We start from the raw sequence: 21,786 nt of genomic DNA on the forward strand, positions 1-21,786 counted from the left end.
ATCATGATGGTTGTTGAATATGAAATTATTGATCTTAGTTGAAAGTTGGGTTGAATTGAAGATTATGTCAACTTGTGAGAAAAATGACTAGTTGAAGGATATTTGTGTTTTTAATGTTCATTGTTGATATTGTTGTTGTCGTTTGGGTTGTTGTTGATGATTTATAGCCGAGTTGAATTCTCGGGGTGTCATATGTATAGGGGAAGTGCTGCCGAAATTTCGGTAGCCAAATATGCTTAAAGTTGAAATAATGGCATTAATAATTCACAATTGGTAAACTTGACCAATTGCAGTTTTTCGACGAAACGGGAAGTGAGATTGGAAAGGCTTAAGAAGCGTGAAAGGTATGTAAAGCAAACCCAATTCTTCCCTTGGCATGCCCTTAGTGTATTAGGGTCGGATCCGGGCCTCGAAGGACCTCTTGGCCCTCGGAATCCGCAAGACAAAATTTCAGTTTTTCCTTCAGTAGAATTGAACCATTTTGATACGCTTTTTCTGAAATTATGCAATTGTGCTCTAAATTACTCAGAAAGTCATAGGATGTCTGTATAACCTTCGTAGATGATACTATATGTTTAGAGGGCACAATTTGAGCCCGCCGCCTTATTTGTTCTGAGGCGGGCCCACTATTTACGTTTTTGCCCCTAATGTGTTAAAGCTTCCTTTTTAAGCGATTTTTGAAAGAAATGTTTTAATTACCCTACTAATCGCTTAACGAATATTATTTTAAATATTCTGTTAAATATTATAAATTATTTTGACACTCGGAATGACTTCGGGAAAGTTATACTTCTGTAATTTATTATGATATCCGAAATACATTTATTATGATTCCGTCCGACCCCATTGAATTTGTTTGTCTTTGATACGCTTCATCGAGTCTTTGAAAACATTTATTATATTTTTAAATTGCATTAGTCTCTCACTACTCCATTCGTGGATGTCCCAATGTTTCCCACACTGAGCCCGGGCCAGGATATGTTGTCAAGCGTAATTCTCTGCATTGTTCGCCGCGCCCCGATGTGAGGGGGCAGGTATACGCGTACATGGGTCTGTGGAGTATGATGTGCCATGTCCGCCTATTCTGATCTGATCTGTTATGGCCATTCTGATATGACATTTTATGATACGGGGCCACGCCCCCTTTTTTGATTCCTCTGTATTGTGGCACCAGTGTCGGGAGGGTGACCACGTTCTGTCTGCCGAGTCCCGTGGCAGGGATCGGATATGATATGACATATGTGTCTGTACACATTCTGTCTGATTTGGAAATATGCATTTGACACTCTGGATTTTGTACCCATTTTCTGTAATCATTATGATTTGACTTCTGTGATTCCGCTTTACATATTCAGTACATATTTCGTACTGACCCCCTTTCTTCGGGGGCTGCGTTTTCATGCCGCGCAGGTACGGACGACAGGTTTGCTGATCCGCACGTTTAGGATCCCATTTCTGCTAGTTTGGGGCGCTCTCTTCTACAGAGCCCATCTTTTGGTACAGTCTGTCACTGCTATCTGGATATGTACATTATTCTGGGTATGACGGGGCCCTGTCCCGTCTTATGATTATGATATGTTCAGTAGAGGTCTGTGGATACATCTGTGTGGGTTCTGTACATATGTTTGGGATGTTTTGTTTTATGATAGCCTTATCGGCTCCTGTGTGCCAAATCTGCTCTTCTGCTAAATTCTGTAGCATCCACCAATGTTATTATTATATTATTATTCTGATAATATGCTAATTTGGGTATCGGGTACGTATAGGTGCCCAGCTAGGGCACTGGTCGCGGCCCACGGGGTTGGGTCGTGACATTTATGTTTTTTTTTATGGTTTGGTTTGATGTCTAGCTTAGATATTGTAGTTAGATAAATCATTATCACGTTTTAGCTCAGTTTTAGATATTGTCAGATGTCGTTGTTGTTATTTAGTTCAGCGTGTGCGGCTTAGTTTGGATAGTGTTTATTTGCATGCTGATAATTCGATCTAATAAATGGTATGAAATTATTTAGGTTTCGTTCCCAGTTAATTTGGTTAATGATCAGTTAAGCATGTATAATCACTTGTTGCTCACAGTTGTTTATGGTTATTTAATTGATTTAAACCTAATCCAGTATGACATCTGTCCTATTTTATGTATGGTATGTCTATTGTAGATCCCATCTAACAGGTGGGCTAGTCAAATCATTGCGTAGATGTGTTTTTCCCTTTATTTGCTAATAAATCAGATCTTTGCTATGTGAAATTTGTTGGTTATAGTGTCAAAATCATGTGTAGACAGTGTTGGATTTGTATGAAGTATATTTGATGTGAACTGTGTTGCATATGTACAATTGGTGTGTTTACCGTGAGAGTCCAAGCTAGACCCTAATGGAGTTTTTCAACCCCCTAGATTTAGTTTCTTTCTCTGAAATGTCGAAGATAGGAATAGGTGTTTATGTCCTCTTTCTTCCTCTTCCTTTGATTGAAGTTTGTTTGTGGCTTTTGAGAGTATGTTCTAAGTCTCATATAAACAAGATCTGATTCCCATAACTTAGGGATTAATAACAAAGTGCTATTGGAAATGGAAATGATAGAAAGATATTCTCAATTTGTGCAAGACAATCATGTGCTAACACAAATGCCTGAGCGGGGTTTGTTTTAATCAACAATATGTAGTATCTAGCTTTGGTGACTGAAAACAGTTTCACAGAAATAGTGTGACCATGTTGTTATTATGTGCTCAAGTGTTTGGAAGTTCTTCTTAGTGCATAAGAAAACATGTCTTTATCAAACCTGTTAGATAGGGATGACTGAAATTGTGATCAGATATTAGAGGGACTCGAATTCAGCCTCAAATTATCACCTCTGATAATCTTAAATGATTGTATTACTGCCCAGGAAGAGTGATGCTTGCTTACGTGCCTGAAAATAATCTTCTTGATAACTATGTCTCAACCCTTATCTGTTTCTGCCTTGATGTACTCTGGCTGTTTTGCTTGGTTTATTGATTGTGACACTTTGAAAAAATAATGTTTTGGTTAACTCTGAAGTCAAATATTATCACTCCTTAAAAGCATACTGTTATCGAGTCGTATCACCTGCTACTGTGTTTAGAACTGGTTTCCTGCCATAAATCAGTTGCTGGTTCAAAGGGTTCTGTTCTTGGCTGCAATTTTGTTATTCATGGCTGCATTATTGGTTGTTCGTTGTTATGGTTTTGAGTGTAACAACTGTTGTTTCTCCAGGGACTAAAGCCTGTTGAAAGAACACTTAGTTTGTTATTATGATAGACATAATCATTTGTGGATAAGATATGGGGTTTTGTTTGATTTCTACCTAGAAGAAGACCCAACTGGTTATTGGCTGGAGTTATGAATGTCTGTTAATCTTGTAGGAGGAATCTCACATGTATAACTGCTTCTTGTTGGCTTATAGGTTCTGAATATAGTGTGTATTTTTTGTGTCTGTCTCTTGATTGGCTTCCATGAGCTTCCTAATGTGTCATCTGTCTTGACCAAGTGTTCTCTTAGAACGTATGTTTCCCTGAACATATTTTCTTCTTCTTTTTGTTCCCTAATGACCAGTTGGACTTCCTTTCCTTTTTCTTTCAACAATTCTGTCCGTGAAAATATGGTAATGAAGTCAGTTTAAGCTCATAAACATAGGCTAGCTTATCGACTTAACCTGTGCATTAATTACTTGGTTGAACGAGTTTATATCAAAGGTATATGTTAAAAATTATCTAATATAACCCATCTGAGCATTCAGTTATGATCAATTAATATTGACATTGAGAATTCTGTGTATATGCTCATGCCTAAACCTTTAAGTGCCCAAGTCTGCAATGCTCCTTTGTGAGCTTTGGTTATCATCACATGCATATTGGTGACAATCGATACGAAACACTAGTTAAAAATTGATCTAAAATTTGATATATATTCCTGATAAGTTGTCATTCATTTAATCATCAGTCTCCAATCCTTGATGCGTGTTGGTTGATTTGTATATGCTCTGAATATACTCAAATATACATAGAATACACATAATCCCCTGAACTGTTTTAAATCTACATTGTGCGTGTTCAGCCGTAGTTATTTGATTTAATACTAATCCTTTTCCTTTCATTTTTTTTGTGCATGACCATCGCATACGAGTCCGAGGGACTCGTTCTTCTTCCGTATTCGGTGTTGGGCTAAAAACCCAACGCAATTTTCTTGAGTCACTTCCCATCAATCCTGCTGCAGCAAAGAGGGAATAGAACACAAATTCTGGACCAAAGTCCAATAGACAAAAACAGCCACAGCAGTCCATATTAAAGAATTTGCTGGGCCGAGGCCCAACAGCAAATAGGTCCAGCAGTTCCCAAATGAGCTGGCCCATTCGATATTTATTTACCCCTTTTTATTTTGTGTATTTAGCTTGTATTATGCAACTAACCCTTTATCCTGCTTTATTTTCTTAGATTAGATGAACCTTAGTAAACTAGTGAGGCTTAGTTTTAGTCATGGGTAGTTAGTTTAAGAGGGGCTAACAATAATTTCATAAGTTTCATTTCTTTCTTTTCATGATTAAAACCATTTACAATGTCTAATATTTATTTTATTAAAAATTGATTTGCAAAATAGAAGGATTATATATATATTTTAAATGAAAGAAATCATATTTTATTCTTGTTATCTAAACATTTAAAAACGTCATTAATATGTAAATATAAACTCAAGTATTATTTTATAAATAACTCTTCAAGTCTGAATCAATCACGTCTATTTTTAGCCGAGCATAATTAAATAAATCAGTAAAAAAAAAGGAGAAATTCATCACCTTTGCATTCTATCTTTAAAACAAGTTTAGATTTCTTACACTATTATACGGATATAATGTCACATTGGCTAGGTTTTCTCTTAAAAGCTTCTACTTATATACAAATCACTATATTTTGCCAGTCTCATTTTATACAGTAAAAATTATTATTTTTAACAACATTTATAAGTTTATTTTTAAGTTGACTACTATGCATTTCTTCAAGGCAGTTTAAATAGCATCATTATGTTTTCCTTTAAAATCTCAACAACATTTACAACCTATTTTTCTTAAGATTTAAGCATTATATTTAATCTGAATTAATTAACCTAAGTTTGGTCGGATAACCGTAAGTTAACGGATTCTAAAGGATGCCTAACCCATTCCCTTTAGGATAATATAGAGCCCTTACCTAGAATCACACTGGTTAAGCAGACTATTAACGGAGGTTTAGTTTTCACTTTACCTTAGTTAATAAATTAGGTGTCCTAATTCACCGTTAAATTAATTAGGTGGCGACACCTTAAAATAAAATAAATAGGAATCTCCAATATGTTGTACTCCTATTTCAACCCGGTTAAAATGGGGTATGACATGTAGCACAAAATTATGTATAACCGCCATAACTCGCATTAGTGGTTTGTCATAATATGGTATGTATGATGGACGTTATATAAGAGATTTATTTTATGTGCAACTAATGTTTATGTCGTTAAATATTAGTGTTATGTGGTCATTGGGCCAAGTGGGAGAATGTAAGAATTTTTATTATTCTTATGTGTGGCCCAATTAAAGTAAAACCCATGACTAATATTTAATGAAGAATAAATCTCGTCCGTTAGATCAGTTACTTAATGGACGTACCAGATTTAGTCACAACTCCTATAAATTAGTCCTCCCTCCACCCATTAGGGTGACCACAAAATCTCTAATCTTTTCCATCGCTGGCGGCTGTGGTAACGTAAGATTAGGGCAAGAAGGTAGAAATCAGTTTCTACAATTAACGCTTCCGCTTTCGTAATAATGTCTTCCACATCAGGTATTCTTTCGGTGTTCTCTCCATGTAAGATTACTATGTTCAAGATCCTGTGTGAATTAAGTTAATCTTACAAAGGTCACCATGATCATGAAAAAAGAGCAGGGAATACTCATCTTCCAATCAATCTCAAGCTTATGTGATTTAAGGGGGGCATAAATATATTTTTATTTCTATTTTTGATGATTTTCGAATTACTCCCCCGTCTCATTTTAAGTGTCTTACTTTTTTTTTTTGGTCTGTCCCAAAAAGAGTGTCTCTTTCTATATTTAGTAAGTTGACAATTCAAACATCCTGGTCGATAAGTTTAAAATCATAAGATTCAAAATACTTTTGCTACTTTACCCATCTTTAATATGAGACCACAAGATTCAAATATCCCTTTTAATTTCTTTATTTCGTGTCAAATCAAATTAAGACACTTAAATTGAGACGGATTGAGTAGCTTGCAACGCACTTTGAATATTTTATTGAGTATTATACCCATCAAAACTTAAGTCAAAAGAAATCACCTAGTTTTTATTAATTATTATAAAGCCGGATCATTGAATTTGATATCCAAAGTCAAATTTGCAAATTTTCATTTCATTTCTACTCCAATTACATAGTGAGAAGGTGGGCCGACATCTGCCGCTTCACGGAGTAGTGTATTTTGCATTAAATGGAAGTGTTTTTAAAGTGTTGGTCAATATGAGCAAATCACATGGCTAATTTCATTCTTTTTTGTTTGGCAAAAGACATAAATTGACCCTTAAATTATACTCTAAATGTTAATATCACATTTAAATTTTACTAGTGACCTATTACACACTTAATATATGAAAAAGTGGTATTATTTACCTCTTGAGAGCTGAAAACCAGTCACATGGTGGGAAGTGTAACACACTCTCTCGCCGCATCAGCACCACGTCAGTGCTACCTTGGAAATTTCCTAAATTTTAATTTTATATTCATTTCCTTTTCTTTATTCATTTGATTTTCTTTTTATTAATTATATTTACACTATTAATCCCTAATTAACCATTAAAATCCTCCAATAATTATATCTTCTTCATCACCATCACCCCACCTCTCCGGAACCACCAATCCGCCACCACTATCGCCACCAGTTTCACCACCACCAATCCGCCACCACCATGGCCACCAGTTTCACCACTACCAATCCGCTACCACCATCGCCACCGGTTTCGCCACCACCATTGCCACCAATTTCACCACCACATGAATTTTACTACTACTACTGCTATTACATCAAAACTTTCACCAATAGTCGTCAAAAATTCAGTAGTGGGAGTGTTAATAATTTGACAACTACTGCTGCTATTACATCAATGGCAACAGATTTGCCTTGTTATTATTGATTTTATGTGGAAAATTTCACGAGTATACCAATGGAAGGTTGTTGCTTTGGTTGGTTGAAGAAATCTTTGGGTAGTTTTTGGGGGTGGGGGTGCAGGTGAAATGAAAACGAAGAAGAAGAATAAGGGTTTTGGGGGGTGGGGGTGGCGTGAAGGCGGTGGTGGTGATGGTGAAATGAAGAAGAAAAAAGGTTTGGGAAGTGGGGATGGGGGTAGAGGTGGCGTGAAAATGGCAGAAGAGAAGGGTGGGGTGGCAGTGAGAGGAAGAAGAAGAAGGGTTTTGGGGTGTGGAGTTTGGGGTTGCGGGAAGGTGGAGGAGAAAGGGGAGGGGTTGGGGGTGGTGGTTGAAAAAGAAGAAGAAGTTGCAAAAAAAATATTTTTTTATTAATTTTTTTAAAAAAATTACTTTAATTTTGATCTCACCCTCCTATTATTTAAATATAATTTTTTTTTATGCCACATCAGCTCTCGGGGGTAAATAATATTACTTTTTCATATATCAAGTGTGTAATAGGTCACTAGTAAAGTTTAAGTGTGATATCGACATTTGGGGTATAGTTTAAGGGTCAATTTATGTCTTTTGCCTCTTTGTTTTTCATTCGACTTTTGTATTAAGGCACAATTAAATTCATATTTGTGTCGGAAAGTTTCATATTGGAGAGTAAAACTCTCCTTAATAAAGATGACTTCTTTCCTAACAAGGCTCGCATCCGAAATTTTTAATTAAAAATAAAAGAATACTTATTGTTTTATCTCGACCCTTATGATCAGAGGCGAATTCAGGATTTTAAGAGGATGGGTTCACCATTTTAAATAAAATTTAAAAAATAAAAGGAAGTGCATTTAGTTGGGTTTGATCCCACGACCTTGAGGGATTAAACTTAGCACTTAATCAGTACTCCACTCAATCTAGTTTGATCATGTGTTTCTTCAGTTAATATTAGATATATTTTAAAATTTATATAAATAATATACCGAGTTTAATTGAGTGATCATGTATTCACGTAATTTATTTTTTTATGCCTAAATTCGCCGCCGATCGCATGACTAATTTCATTAACTTCAGCTATACGTCAAAGTAACAAAACCATGTCCTGTCAGTATGTCACACGTCTTTGTTTTTCTTCAATTCTATGCGCCTCAGTGGCCTCAACAGTCAGTCTGCAGGTTGTCACTCACGTGCATTAATATTGGGCACGTAAGTCCAATATATAGTCGCCCCCACATGAACAAGATCCATTATGGAGGAAAATGACAGATGAGTATATCAAAAGCAATCACGACACCATGTATAATCCTATTTAAAAATTTAAATCATTGAGTCATTTGGTTGATTATATTAGTAAATAAAATTAACTTTCGGTATAAAATTTTGCTTAAGTAAGACTCTCTCTGTTTCAATTGGCGTCAACTTTTTCAGAGTACGAGGGTCAAATTTTATGATTTTGACCATAGATTTTTCAAGTTTGTAAAATTAGATTTTATATATTTAGAAACTACATAAAAGGTACTATAAGTCATGCTAATTTATAATTCAAAAAATTTAGAAAAAATGTAAGAAAAATATGATCAAAGAACCATCCCGTAGACTCCTCAAATAGTAATAGTTCACACAAATTGAAACGGAGAGAGTATATTAATTAATTCGTTACATAAAAAATAATATCGCTATATAATGTAGCATTCGATTGGTCGCATAAGAAAAGATGATCACTATAGCTAATGTAATATTTGGTTGGCGGCAATAAATAATATATCTACACTAAGTTTTGGGTGATATTTATGTGTTATTTCATGCGGAAAATATGGCAATATATACATACATTAGCAATAAAGAAATGATAAAAATACTCCTACAGTAACAATCTTGATATTATTAACCAGTGCATAACAAAGTTCAATTGCACGAGTAGTCCTTTAAATATAACGCTGGCTGAATATATTTGGTCTTTTAGGGTTGCAGTCATGAATTAATTCTATCATTATTAATCACTACATAACAGTTGTCTATAAATAATTCTTGCATTATAATTTTCACATAACTATCATGCACACCCCACGAGTACATAGCGCTGACTCACCCCCCTATATGAACTTAAGAATATATATTAGCTCATTTCACCATCTCTTTCAAGTTGACCTCTGAATATAAAGAAACAAAAACATAGTTGAAAGTTAGATACAAAATGGCCAACTTTTTCTTCCTGGTATTATTCACTGCTTTAATATCCTTAACTCACATCTCAGCACAGAGAACTGCACCATCAGCTCAAGAATTCTTGGATGCACATAACAAGGCAAGAGCTGAAGTGGGGGTTGGTCCTCTCACATGGAGTCCAACGTTAGCTAAAGAAACTAGCCTTCTTGTTCGTTACCAAAGGGACAAACAAAATTGCAGTTTTGCAAATTTAACCAGTGGGAAATATGGTGGTAATCAATTTTGGGCTAGTGGTATGAACGTGACACCACGTATGGCTGTGGATAATTGGGTTGCTGAGAAGAAATTCTACAACTATGCTAATAATTCATGTGTAGGGAGTGATAAGTGTGGTGTTTACACGCAGGTTGTTTGGAAGAAATCGATGGAATTGGGTTGTGGTCAAGCTACTTGTTCTAAAGAAGCTGCTACTCTTACTATATGCTTCTATAATCCTCCTGGAAATGTAATAGGAGAGAAACCTTATTGATCTGTAATTAATTTACATGATCTGTAATGTAATAACTTCTGTGTATTCAAGTTTGTAGCTTTCATTTACAATAAGAAGTCACTCTGTTCATTTGCTGGTATTCTCCTTTCTCTTTTGCACGTTCAACATAGCTAGCAATATTTTGCCGATCCAAATAATTCAAAATTAAGGTGCTGGGAGACTGAATCGAGGATTTAAATTCGATAGGTTCAATCTTAGTGCTTTTTTTATTTTTTAACCCAGTATTGGGTTCCTACTTTGGAACTTCCAATAATCTGGATAACATTCCCTACCAAGATTTTTCTTACTCTCAGGAGTTCAAACTCGAAATCTGTAGTTATTGATGGAGAGATCCCATATAACTCTTTAGCTTTTTAATCATAAACCTATGATTACATTTTTGAAATTATGAATCTGGAATTTAAATATTTATTGAAATTTTAGTAAAATTTTCATATGTATATCTATATTTGTGTCGAAAATACTATTCAGTTTACTACATCCGCCTTTGGTGAATGATCTATGGGACCAGAGACAACCGACAATCTTATGTGAAGACTAACAAGGACCTTGGGATTAAGACGCAGTTGATTGATCCAACAACAAATGTTAATCTGAATTATAAAAAATGAAGCCAAAAAATGATGTTACATACAAAACACAGATTGCAGGCATTCTCCAGTCATTCCTCCATTCTAACTTATGCATTTATACAGAACAGAGAAAAAGGAAATAAGTATCCTGTAAAGAACTCCTATTAGGACAGGGAAAAGAAAGAAAAAGAGGTCTCACTAAAAAACTCTTTTCCTCCCTTTTCCCACTCTGATTCCACATGGAATAAACATTGATTTTCACTTACCCTTAGCGAGACTAGAACCTATGACCTACTAGTTGGAGGTCTAAGTGACTTAGTACTAATCAAATCTCTATAATCACATAAACAAAGCTAAAAACACACAATAAAAGTAGTCACTGCAACAGCTCCTTCGTGATTAGGTACCGAAAAGCAAAATTATGAGGAACCCATTCAATGTTCTTGTGAGAATTTCCCTGCTGAATCTTCTTTATGCTTTTCCTAAGAGATTCAGGTAAAGATTGCTGGATCATCTCCATCACACCAGCAGGACATAGACCAGATTCTTTAGCAAAGGACTCGACAACCTTTGGCAAAAGAACTTTCTGATCCTTCTTCACACCAAAAGTTGCTCTAATATATTCTTCTTTTGCTGCTTCCAGGTCCTGAAACACTCTCTTGGGTGTATAGACTCGTACCTGAAAAAGGTAACATTTGCCCCGTGAGACAACCAAATGTAATAGTTGTTCATCAAATCCTCTTACCATAAAAGAGATGAGAATGGAATCCTCACCCTAAGATTCTTATTGTTTTTCACTTGCTTGAGATTCAAGAAGGTAAAATAGTCATTGATTAGTTGATTTACTATACCTTAGTCTAAGCCTACAACGATTAGAGAGCAACCAATAGTGAAAAACATTACTACTGATCACTGCATTTGCATGATTACAGACAGGAACTATTTTTCATGAACAGAAGATGGATGAATATCAAGCACATTCTAAGGTGGTTCTCGGATAGAAACTGAAGTCAATTTCTAGCCTTTCAAAAAGAAAGAGCAATGTTAAATGCCATGTAATTCAATTACTATTGAGTATAAGTAAACATGGTCATCACAAACTTTAAGGAGAAAGAAGGATTATGGACCATACCGCAGGATCTGAATGATTGCCTGAGCAGAGTGCAAAGTGCAGAAGGGGTACTGGATGTTCAATAGCATAGGCTTGTCTTTCATCGCCTGCCTTAAATTTTCCTCTAGAAGAAAGTAACAAGCGAAGCCACTACATCCAGAGTAAGCTTAATCAGCAATACAAGTACCAACTCTGACAAATCCAACCATGGAAGACTAGTAAAATGAGACATGCTGGGATCAGAAAATACTAGGCCTGAGTATCAGCACTTAATAATATGAATAGAGTAGGGACACCTGTCCTGGTCTAGACATCCGACATCCCAAGATAGAGCTCTGTATCACATTCGCGCTGACTATATGACCCCCGACATTGTAGGCAGCCTGGATTAAGTAAAAAGGTAAGACAAAATCTACCAAGCAAATTTTGGCCAAAGAAATTAGTTTGTCTCACTAACCTTCAAGAGTAGAAAAACTCTCTTCACATTCTTTTGTGGAATCCCGTAAGATAAAAATGCCTAGATAGGAATAGTTGAATAACATCGTAAGCTCAGAGTGGATTTGGAACATTAAAGATTTCTTAACCTATAATGCTGCAGGTTTAATCAAGAAGGATAATTACATGCATCACCAATGCGTTGTGTATGTTAATCCAGAAAGCTAGTTTTTCTGCATGACTCAACTTTCGCGGATCTATTACTTCGAGGCGAGAAACAATTGATCTGCAAATGTAAAACATTAATGGGTGTTTTACAACAAGAAATTGCTAACGCCTAAAGTAGGTTCCACGAGATACCTGAAATTTTGCAACAAAGGTTCAATATCATCTAGTCCGTGACTATCTCTATATATACATTGTACTTCAAGCATTGTGCTGTAAGATCCACTGAACTCCTTCAACCCTTCCACATGAAAAGGATTGTCCAACCAAACATCAAAAGATGAATCTTTCCTAATTCCTGGGTTCCATATGTCTTTCGGAGAAAAGGCACTCATTGATAACAAGGATGAGGTTGGCGATGAGAGATACGGATTTGCAAGTGAAGGATCAGCAAGTTTGCTATATATGGTGCACATGCACCTTACCATGTCCTCAGACAGCTTATTTGGTGTCTCTGGAACATGATCAGAAATACAAGTGCCAAGATGATCCGCCAAACTGATTAAATTTGATGAAGATTTCTGCGCATACTGCAAAGAACCAATAAAAGTAAAACTCTCAATTCTCCACTTCTCATTGTTCTGCAGAGGGAAAATCATTACTCTATACACATGGATAGATGCAAAGCTAATATCTAATCACTCCTTCCCGTCAAAAAGTTAAAAGTGCACAACATACCTTCATCATAGATGAAGGTTGAGATTGACAAGCACGCAAAGCTTTGCCTGGTATTGCCTCTCTGTTTGACCGAACTGAATGTTGAGTTAGTGAGGAACGACTTCGATGGGCCTCACATTCTCTAACTTTGTCTTCTGTTGTGCTAGTTGTTTCTTTACACGGATTTGATACCGACTTGCTATCAGGTTGAGCACAAGAATTTTCCCTTCTCACTGTAGTATCAGATTTAGAAAATTCAAGGCACCTTCTTATTTTGGTATTCGTAAGAGACTTTAGTTTATCATCTCTTGTGGGAGGAGACATGGATGAGATCTGTTGATCAAATGCTTTACGATATAATGAGAGAAGATACTGCTCCAGACGCACTACTTCCAACTCTAGTACTGCAATTTCTCTAATCAGTTCTGTGGTTGGCTGGAGTCAATTGAAACGAACGCTCTCAACACATTACCAACATAGAGGGTATCACAAAAAGTAAAGAAAATCTTGATTTTGCAAAAGACTGACAGAATGTCTAAACTTATTCACAGTCGAAGTAACCAGAATTAACATGTTGTATTATGGTATGTCCTTAAGGCTACAAGGAACAGGAGGAGGTACCTTAGACATTGAGGTCTGAGTGATGAAAGATTTACATCCCAATGCTTGCTCTAGAGAACATCGAACTGTAACTTGGTGCTGTAATCTTCTCTCGAGCTGTGTTATCTGCAAAGTAGTTAAGTTTTTGATCAATTTAGACATTAATAATCTGTTGAACCAGCTAGAATTAACAGTTTCATCATCTCTGTTTTCTTACCTCTTGCCTCAAAGAACTTTGGACTTCCTTAGGTGATTGCTTCTTCTTGCTCTCACTACAGTCATTTGTATCACCCCTATCCTAGATAAAAGAAAACATATATATCCTCAAATGTTCAAAATTCTTGGTATTACTAAGGCGTGTTCCTAGTTCGTTCTTCCTTCCTTTATACTGGAGAGAAATTTGCAAGTGTAGGAAATTGTTTGATTTCAGAAAACAACAATTTAGCAACTGGAGTAGTTCAAGATAGTGTAAAAACAAATTTGAAAGGGGACAAGGTAGAAAGGAAGCTAGGATGCAAGTTAAAGATCAAAAGTTCATGATGAGTCCAACTCTCCTTTTCCTTTTCCACCCTTTTTAACTTGTAACTTTTTGTCACATTCTGCTATGAAAGCTCAAATTATAAGAACAGGAAGGACACATGGAAGCTTCCTTACCAACATCATTTGATTAGAGGCCTCTACTGAATGATCCACACTGTCTTTAAATCCTCGTGTATACGGGAAGCTGCATTTGTGAAAATCAAATTCTAGCAAAAAAAATGTTAACCGAAACAATAGACATCACCCAAAAATCATAGTAGTATGGAAGATTAAGCTACAAAACATTTTCTGGAGTACACAATGGTTCCTATTGTAAACAAACTTCATTCAAAGAACTAAAACAGTAGGAAATGAAGAAGATAAGAAAATAACAAAGCCTTTCTATTTTCCTTTTCCATTTTGCTACAAAACCTTTGAACTTCTGCTTTAAGACCAAGTCAAATGAAACGGAACATTGGAACCAAGAAAATTGCAACAAAACATCAGTTTGCCAAGTGCATACCCCACCCAAATTGTAAGTCTTTCAACTCAGAGAAACCCCAAATACAAAAACAGAGATAGAGAGATCACAAAATACTACTCCCCATCTGAGATACCGTTCGAATTTCGAGAGTCAAACACATATAAAAGAATCATGGTCAACTCTTTAATTTTGGCCGTGATTTCCCACGTATAATCTTTATATATTTGAAAACTAGTGCTATAAGCCATATAGTAATAATTAACACTTTAAAAATTTTAAAAGACATATGAAAAGTCACGGTCAGAGAAAAACTCGCCTGACTCGAGAAAATCCAACAGTGCCACATAAATTGGGATTGAGGGATTATTACACATTAAAAAGAGGAAATCCAATGGTTACCTCTTAGAATGCTTGTGTTTAGAAATGGCTACTTGCATTGCAATAGCTTTCTCCAACTGATCAGCACCCTTTTCCCCACTCCTTTTCAAGAACTAACTTGAAAGCTTGCCATGAACAGACTCTGAAGTTTGAACATTACAGAGCTGGCTAATATACAAAAAAACAGCCAAGAAAAAACAGTCCCTTTTGACGGAGAATTAAAGTAAGTGGTGCATATATATATATATATATATATATATATATATATATATATATATATATATATTCTCTTTTACTGGAAGAATCTGTTACATTGCAGAGTCCCAGCAGCAAAGGGGAAGGTGAGAAAAGCTTTATCTACAAAAATTAGAGTTCTTGAACTGGGCTTTGACAAAAAGTCTCCTACGACAGCTCAATGTCAAAGGTGTCCAAAAGTAACATCTTTACTTGAATACAAGGAAAGCCCTTAAAAAAATGTTAAATTAAACTTATATTATGTAATTAAATCTCTTATCTCTTTCTTAAATGAGTAATTAATAAGTATAGTATAGCCTTTTTAGAGTCGTGGGTGAAACTGAAATAAAATTACTCCCTCCGGATAAAAAAAAAAAAAAAGTTCACTTAGCTATTTGCACACCCCTTAAGAAAATACTAATTCCTAGACAAAAATAGATAATTTGACTAAACTATCCCTAATTAAATAGGCATTGAGATTTGATCATATAACACTTAATAGGGGTAAATATGAAAAAACAAAGTTAATTCTTTCTTGATTTGCTAAGTGGACTCTTTTTTTATCAAAAAAAAAAAAGGCTAAGTGAACTATTTTTTTGATCCGGAGGGAGTAATGTCTAGAGTATAAATTTTCTAAAGTGATGAATACTTTAGACCAAATAATTTTTTTAGCTGAAGTAACTCATGGAGTTGGTGAAAAGAATATTAGACCATGCTAAGTTGGGTTAAAAAAGACAGATAGTAGTATATTGTATGAATATTTTCTCCAAACCCATAGGTCTAATTGGCATGTCTGAGTCCTAGCCTTTTGATGGAAAATTGAGCATTTGGTTGTATATTTTGAGACAAACTGAAAGTTGTATGCTTGAAATTAGAGGTTTCCTGACACAACTGTTTCACGTGGATCCAACCACTCCATAAACTCTATACGACTATCCTAGTGTGTATATTCCATCATTACTGTAATACTGTATTATTCAAGCACTATTATCATTATTTACCAACTAATATAAGGAATGGCATCTCATCAAGCTTAGACAATAAAGAAGTTTTTAGTTGCTTACTCATGTTTTTATCCAAATATCATGATTATGCATAACAGAAAATCAGCTAAAGAAAAAGTCCTCAGAGAAGCTTGTTTTAGAAAATCGGATTTGTAAAAGAGAACTTTCAATTGAAAATTAGTTTACTTTTTTACTGGTCTTGTGAAATGGGATCTTTTCCACTTCCAATCCCTGCTTTTTCTTGAGGTCCCAAATTCACTACTTTTTTCTTCCCTTTACATTAGAAGGTCTCAAAACTGAGCTGTTAAACCAACCATACCAATATGTGATACAGAAGTACTCCCATGTAAAGACCCGGGTGGGGTTGATTTTTCCCCTCATATTTGGTTGGTCAAAATATTTAGAATTTTTTTCCAAAATTATATTTTTCTTAAAAGCTGGAAAATGACTTTTTTGGCATGCTTATGAAAATAACATCTATATTTTAACTTATCTAAAGATATCATCTAGATGACGTAAGGTGTAAAATTATTTTGCTCTAGCAATATATGTAACTTAATTTCATTCAAGATTTGTTTTAAATTGCAAGTTTGAACCCCAATTATAGTAAAATTATTTTTTTAAAATCCCCTAGCTAAAATTAAAAATTAGTGGTTCTGCACTAGCTGTACCATTTACTAGCTAGGTAAGTAGGGTGGTCTACCGTCGAACTCTGGTTTTGTCGTGATATTCATTACTCAATAAAAGCTGGTTTCTTACTTGTGAGGGGAAGATAGGGACAGTTTTCCAAAATCCATAAAAGTATAAACAAAGAAATCAATGATCCTGTACAAGAGATCATAACGATTTTTTCCAACCTTAATTAAGCTTTTTTTTTTTTTTTTGGTTAAACCTTAATTAAGCTACTATCTCTTTCCTTTTCCCCTAAAGTCTTGACTTATCCTAATAACCCAAAGGATAAACCAATGCCATCGATCCAAAAACTAGAAGGGAATTGAATGTCAAGCAAAAGTGGCTTCTTTTGAACTGATACAATGGACTAGATCTACCATAGTTGTATACAAACAATTTTTACTTATATAGATTGACAATGTAAAATTTCTACATTTATCTATCCATAATAAAAGAAACAATACATGAAAAATAGGCAAATAACCTTCTTTAGCAAGTTAAATGACACTAATAGCGTAAAAACTTCATTTCATTATCTGTTAATATATTATACGCTGCTCCCGTTTGGCCATAGATTATGAAAACATATTTTGAAGATTTATTTTCAAATATTTGTTTGGCCATTGACAGTTTTGAAGACAAATCTTCAAATCCCAAATTCTGGCTCAAACCTGTTTTTGAGCCATGATCTATATTTTGAACTTTTCAAAACTTTTAAAAACTACCCCAAACTTTTATATTTTATATATAAAAAAACCTATCTGTTTCTAGCCCAACTAATTCTATCTACCATGTTCCTCCATATTTCCACAATTAAAGTAGTCTTTTTATAAAGTGTACGAGCTAAGCTAGTTACTGCTATTGTTTTTTTCCCTGAACGGATGGATCTTTGTATTGTAATTTGAATTATAGTAGCTAGTAAGTGTGTTATTAGCAATTGTTATTAAAATATCATCTTCTGCATAACACGGGATTAGCAAGTATGTATGTTTTGTATGGTTGGGTAGTCTTGATAGTTTTTAGAACTTATGGGTATAAGTTATGTTTCATGTTTTCCAAAACAAAAAGTGAAATATGTTTTGAAAAACTATGGCCAAACACATTTTCAAAATTTGGAAAACTTCACCCAAATCAAGTTTTTCAAAATTGTTTTGGGAATTTATGGCCAAACACTAGCTTAGTCTATCTTAAAAAAAGACACATTTCTCTTTTTGTAAACTATTTAATCTTAGTATCTCCATTTTTCCCCCTAAATAACATGACTTGTATAGACTCACTTGATATAAAAGTCCATTCTTTTATAAGGATAGATAAAATGAAAAGATATGTGAACCTCTCATTAACCTTCATTTAAAAAGATAATTTTGGTATTTGGCTTATTTACATGTCAAACCTCTTTTTTAACTTGTGATAAATCAAATAATCTCGCACATACTGAGACAGAAAGAGCAAGTACAATAGTGTAAGGAACAGAAAATGAGAATCAGAGGTAGCTACCAGTTAAAATAAAAATTGAAACTTCTATTGTATCTTATTATGCGTTCTTATACGAAGTGATTCGGATGGGCATCTTCCAATGTGGTATGTAAAAGATAGTTAAAATGTGTTTGCCAATAAAGAAATAGTATGATTAATTTGTTGGAGCAAGTGAAGCATCAATTTTCAAATGAATCTGACAAACATACTGTGATTTCATGAACGAGTGAGCTGTCTTCGTGATATTCTTTGAAAGTGCGGATTACAAAAAACAACATGCCTGCCTAGTATATTGCATTTAATTTATTTATTTTTTGGCTTATTATATGCGCAAAGATCCAAAATCCTGAGATCTTCTTGATATTTAAATTGGTTTTCTTAACACAATATTATAGATAAGATACCCATCTGCATCTGTGATTTTAATTTCCAGACATGATTATATTAAGCAACTTCTTCATTCAAGAAACTCTCATACTGAAATGGTCAAACTTCACAGAGCTTAAATAAGAGCAATCTAACGTGTGCTTCAAAAATTGTTCGACTACTACATTTCCTAGAAGGTCTAGCTAGAGACAAATATTGCTGCAATTTAAAAGTTTCGAGAAATCAATCACAGAATTTAATAGTCCATCACGAAATTCAAGCTATCTGGTGGAATCTGACAAATTAGAAGTGATACCAATAGTAAGGTAGATTGACTCAAACCTAGCGACTAACTTCATAATTCCAAATGGAGATCGTGAATAAATTTCGCATGGTGTCCATTTGCGATGAACTGTGGATTGGACTGTAAATTTTATATATGCGGAAGGACATAGTAATCGACTAAATGTTATAGGAAGTTGCAAGAAAGTAGAGATTCGGAGAGTCTCGAATAGGACAACCTTTTGAACTTTCATGTTCCTAAATTCTTGAGCGTATAAGAGACAACTTGACGAACTTAAACATCCTAGTAGTCAAAGGAACAGAAAGAAAAAATGATTTCCATAGTAGCAGCAAGCGAAATGGCAGTAGCCTAAATCATGAATACGGGTTGGCACGAACCCTTTTGAAAGAGAGGGATGCCTTCCAGAACCTTAGACACACAGGTGGTTCGTGCATGGCTATTGTCAATTTGTGCCGTAAGATATTTAGTTAAGTCCCACAATGAGCACAATCCTCATGTTTAGTCGCCATTGTTGATCTTGGAGGGAAGAAGTCAAATTACTTTATTATTAAGATGTATTTCATTCCAACATATGTGATATAGTTAGACTCGGCATGGAATTAAGAAAAAAAAAAGAATTGAAATTCACAGATTTAAATATGTCATATATAAAAGTTATCATTAAAAGTAATTAGAAATTTAAAATTAATTTGTTTTTTAATATAAAAGTGCATATTTTTAACACGAATTAACAAAGAATAGTATATCACGTAAAGCGAAGGGAGTATTAAGTTACATATCATATAAGTAGGGGTGGGCGTATGGGCCGTTCGCATTGGGCATGAAAATTTCAATTTGGATATTATTCGGTTTTCTGATTTAATAAATTACAATCCAAATGATTTCGAATTGGATTGAATTTTTTAAGTTTGATTTTGGATTAATCGGTTTGGATATTTCAGATCTTTGAATTCGATTTTGAGCCTTTAATACAGGCCATGACAATTAACAACCTCAATTCACTTAACAATTTGCTCATTAGAATGTATAATTTTTTACAGTTAACAAGAATTTGCCATCCTGCCACCCATGTCGTGTAATTTCATATTTGACTTAATGATATAATGAGTAGGGTCGTAGCGTACTAATCTATTGGACCTTTCGAAATTGGACTTAGTAGCATTGGACACATATGATACTATTAGGGCTGAATATAAGGCATAAAAATTTCGGAGTACTAAATCCAATATCCAATATCCAATTCGAAATTCATAAATGTTAAAAATAAAATTCAACGTCTAATCCATAATCCAAAAATATTCAAAACCAAATATCCAAAAAAATTGAATTTCAGGTTGACCCAAACTATGTCCACCCCGCATATAAGTGAAAATATAGAACGTGAAACGCTTTAGTTCATTACAGATGAGTAGCTCTTTATAAAAGATTCAATGCTGAAAGACTGACTTTTAAAAGCAATGTATGTGACAAAAAGACATTTATGATAGCCGAGAAGATTACGCTGCATTCTCGAAAATTAAAAGAGGGAGATAGTGATGGTTCGATGGCAGTGAACTAAACCGTTAGCATCTGTTATAAGAGTACGTACTTAATATAAAGTGAAAAATTAGAACGTGAAATAGTTTACTAGTTAGAGGTGATTTCCTCTTTCTATGATTCAATGCTGAAACACTGATTACAAACTGTAAAGCAATATGTACGTGAAAAGAAAAAAAATCACTTGTGACTCTAGAGAAGAGTACAGTACTTCATTTTGAAAACTAAAAGAGGGAAAGTGAATGGTTAATTTTTTTTGTTTATAGAGTCAGTCAGTCAGACACGAGAAAGAGATTATTTAAGATAAGGTAAAGGGGTATGTGGGAGGAAAGTAATCTAAGATCAAACAAAGGAAGTCATGATAAGTGTTGCTGAGACATAATATAAGGACGTAATTTGAAAATGTGCTCTGTTTTAATAGTTTACTGCTACTATTAAAATGAGATGGTTATTTCAATATAGTGGTATCAAAGTAAATAAGAGGCGTTGGCTCATAAAAAAGAATCATAACCAAAAGTAATGTAGTTATGTAGCTAAAATTGTACTTTGTTTAACAACTTAAATTTTTAAATAAAGTGATCATACAATTCAAAAGTGTAATTTGTAGACTTCCCAAATTATAATATTTCTTACAAGGGAACTTTCCAAATACATTAGGATAAGCAAGTCAATGCCAATATACATGGAGGCAAAAAGCCATCTCTTCCTACTATATAGGCATGTCCTGAATATTGTGCAGCTTAATGTGCGGCAAGCAAACCAATGAGAAGGGGAAAAAATGGAATAACATGCATAATACTGTACATAGAGTGTGAGGCTTAACAACTCTACGAAAAAAACTTGTCTCTTCTCTGTCATCTAATGGCTATTAAATTGTACAATATAGGGATTTAGGGCTCCGACGCTGTCAGCCCTCCTGATATTACAAACACTAATCTCAACAACACCTCTGAAAATCCTAACCTTCCTTCTTATGCGAAAGCAATCAATTTTGCCCAAAACAATTGGAGACCCATCAATAAAATATAGAGTTGCCTGCTGTCATATTCAAAGTCAAGGACTTTTATGGAACTATGGTTAAGGAGTGTAGAGTCACAATTGTCGGTCGATTCTTGAAGCCAAGATCTCAAATTGATCGATTTCGAGCTTCTTTTGCTGAAAGGTACGGTCACTATAGGAGTTTATGATAACTACCTAAATCAGTGGTGAATAGGATCAAAGGCTGGCAAGGCAATTTACTGTCCAGTGGAGGATAGAGCTACCTTAATCAAACATGTCCTGCAATCCCAAATCAGTCATACTATGGTTGCTATTTCCCCTTTGAAAACT

The 21,786-nt window shown here is 34.6% G+C and overlaps 2 protein-coding genes across 5 annotated transcripts; one reads left to right on the forward strand and one right to left on the reverse strand.

The window, feature by feature from the left end:
- The first annotated feature begins 9,243 nt into the window (after window positions 1-9,243).
- Window positions 9,244-9,963, forward strand: LOC132621825 (STS14 protein). The gene has a single exon (XM_060336272.1). It carries the CDS (start codon window positions 9,363-9,365, stop codon window positions 9,861-9,863), a length of 501 nt encoding a protein of 166 aa, XP_060192255.1. The 5' UTR covers window positions 9,244-9,362; the 3' UTR covers window positions 9,864-9,963.
- A 491-nt stretch (window positions 9,964-10,454) lies between these two features.
- LOC132623487 (uncharacterized) lies at window positions 10,455-15,279 on the reverse strand. 4 transcript variants are annotated; one of them, XM_060338244.1, is made up of 11 exons: window positions 14,887-15,279; window positions 14,139-14,208; window positions 13,702-13,782; window positions 13,506-13,610; window positions 12,906-13,319; window positions 12,363-12,757; window positions 12,189-12,288; window positions 12,025-12,084; window positions 11,864-11,950; window positions 11,589-11,717; window positions 10,455-11,135 (listed from the first exon to the last, which is right to left on the reverse strand). In XM_060338244.1, the coding sequence occupies exons 1-11, from the start codon at window positions 14,922-14,924 to the stop codon at window positions 10,833-10,835; spliced, it is 1,782 nt and encodes a 593-aa protein (XP_060194227.1). In that variant the 5' UTR covers window positions 14,925-15,279; the 3' UTR covers window positions 10,455-10,832. The 4 variants fall into 4 exon arrangements, with proteins under 4 accessions (XP_060194227.1, XP_060194228.1, XP_060194229.1 ...); XM_060338245.1 differs by having other exon boundaries at window positions 14,139-14,230; window positions 14,887-15,278; XM_060338246.1 differs by having other exon boundaries at window positions 13,702-13,777; window positions 14,139-14,230; window positions 14,887-15,277.
- Window positions 15,280-21,786: the final 6,507 nt, after the last annotated feature.

This window comes from Lycium barbarum, chromosome 12 (assembly GCF_019175385.1).
Source record: "Lycium barbarum isolate Lr01 chromosome 12, ASM1917538v2, whole genome shotgun sequence".
Taxonomy (NCBI): domain Eukaryota; kingdom Viridiplantae; phylum Streptophyta; class Magnoliopsida; order Solanales; family Solanaceae; genus Lycium; species Lycium barbarum.

Bases quoted from the DNA above. Each gene is read 5' to 3' on its own strand.
- LOC132621825 (XM_060336272.1), top strand. From the start codon at position 9,363: ATGGCCAACTTTTTCTTCCTGGTATTATTCACTGCTTTAATATCCTTA.
- LOC132623487 (XM_060338244.1), bottom strand. From the start codon at position 14,924: ATGCAAGTAGCCATTTCTAAACACAAGCATTCTAAGAG. The intron at 12,289-12,362 runs GTATCTCGTGGA...TTACATTTGCAG, and splicing joins CCTTTGTTGCAAAATTTCAG to ATCAATTGTTTCTCGCCTCG. The intron at 11,718-11,863 runs GTGTCCCTACTC...CTCTGGATGTAG, and splicing joins GGATGTCTAGACCAGGACAG to TGGCTTCGCTTGTTACTTTC.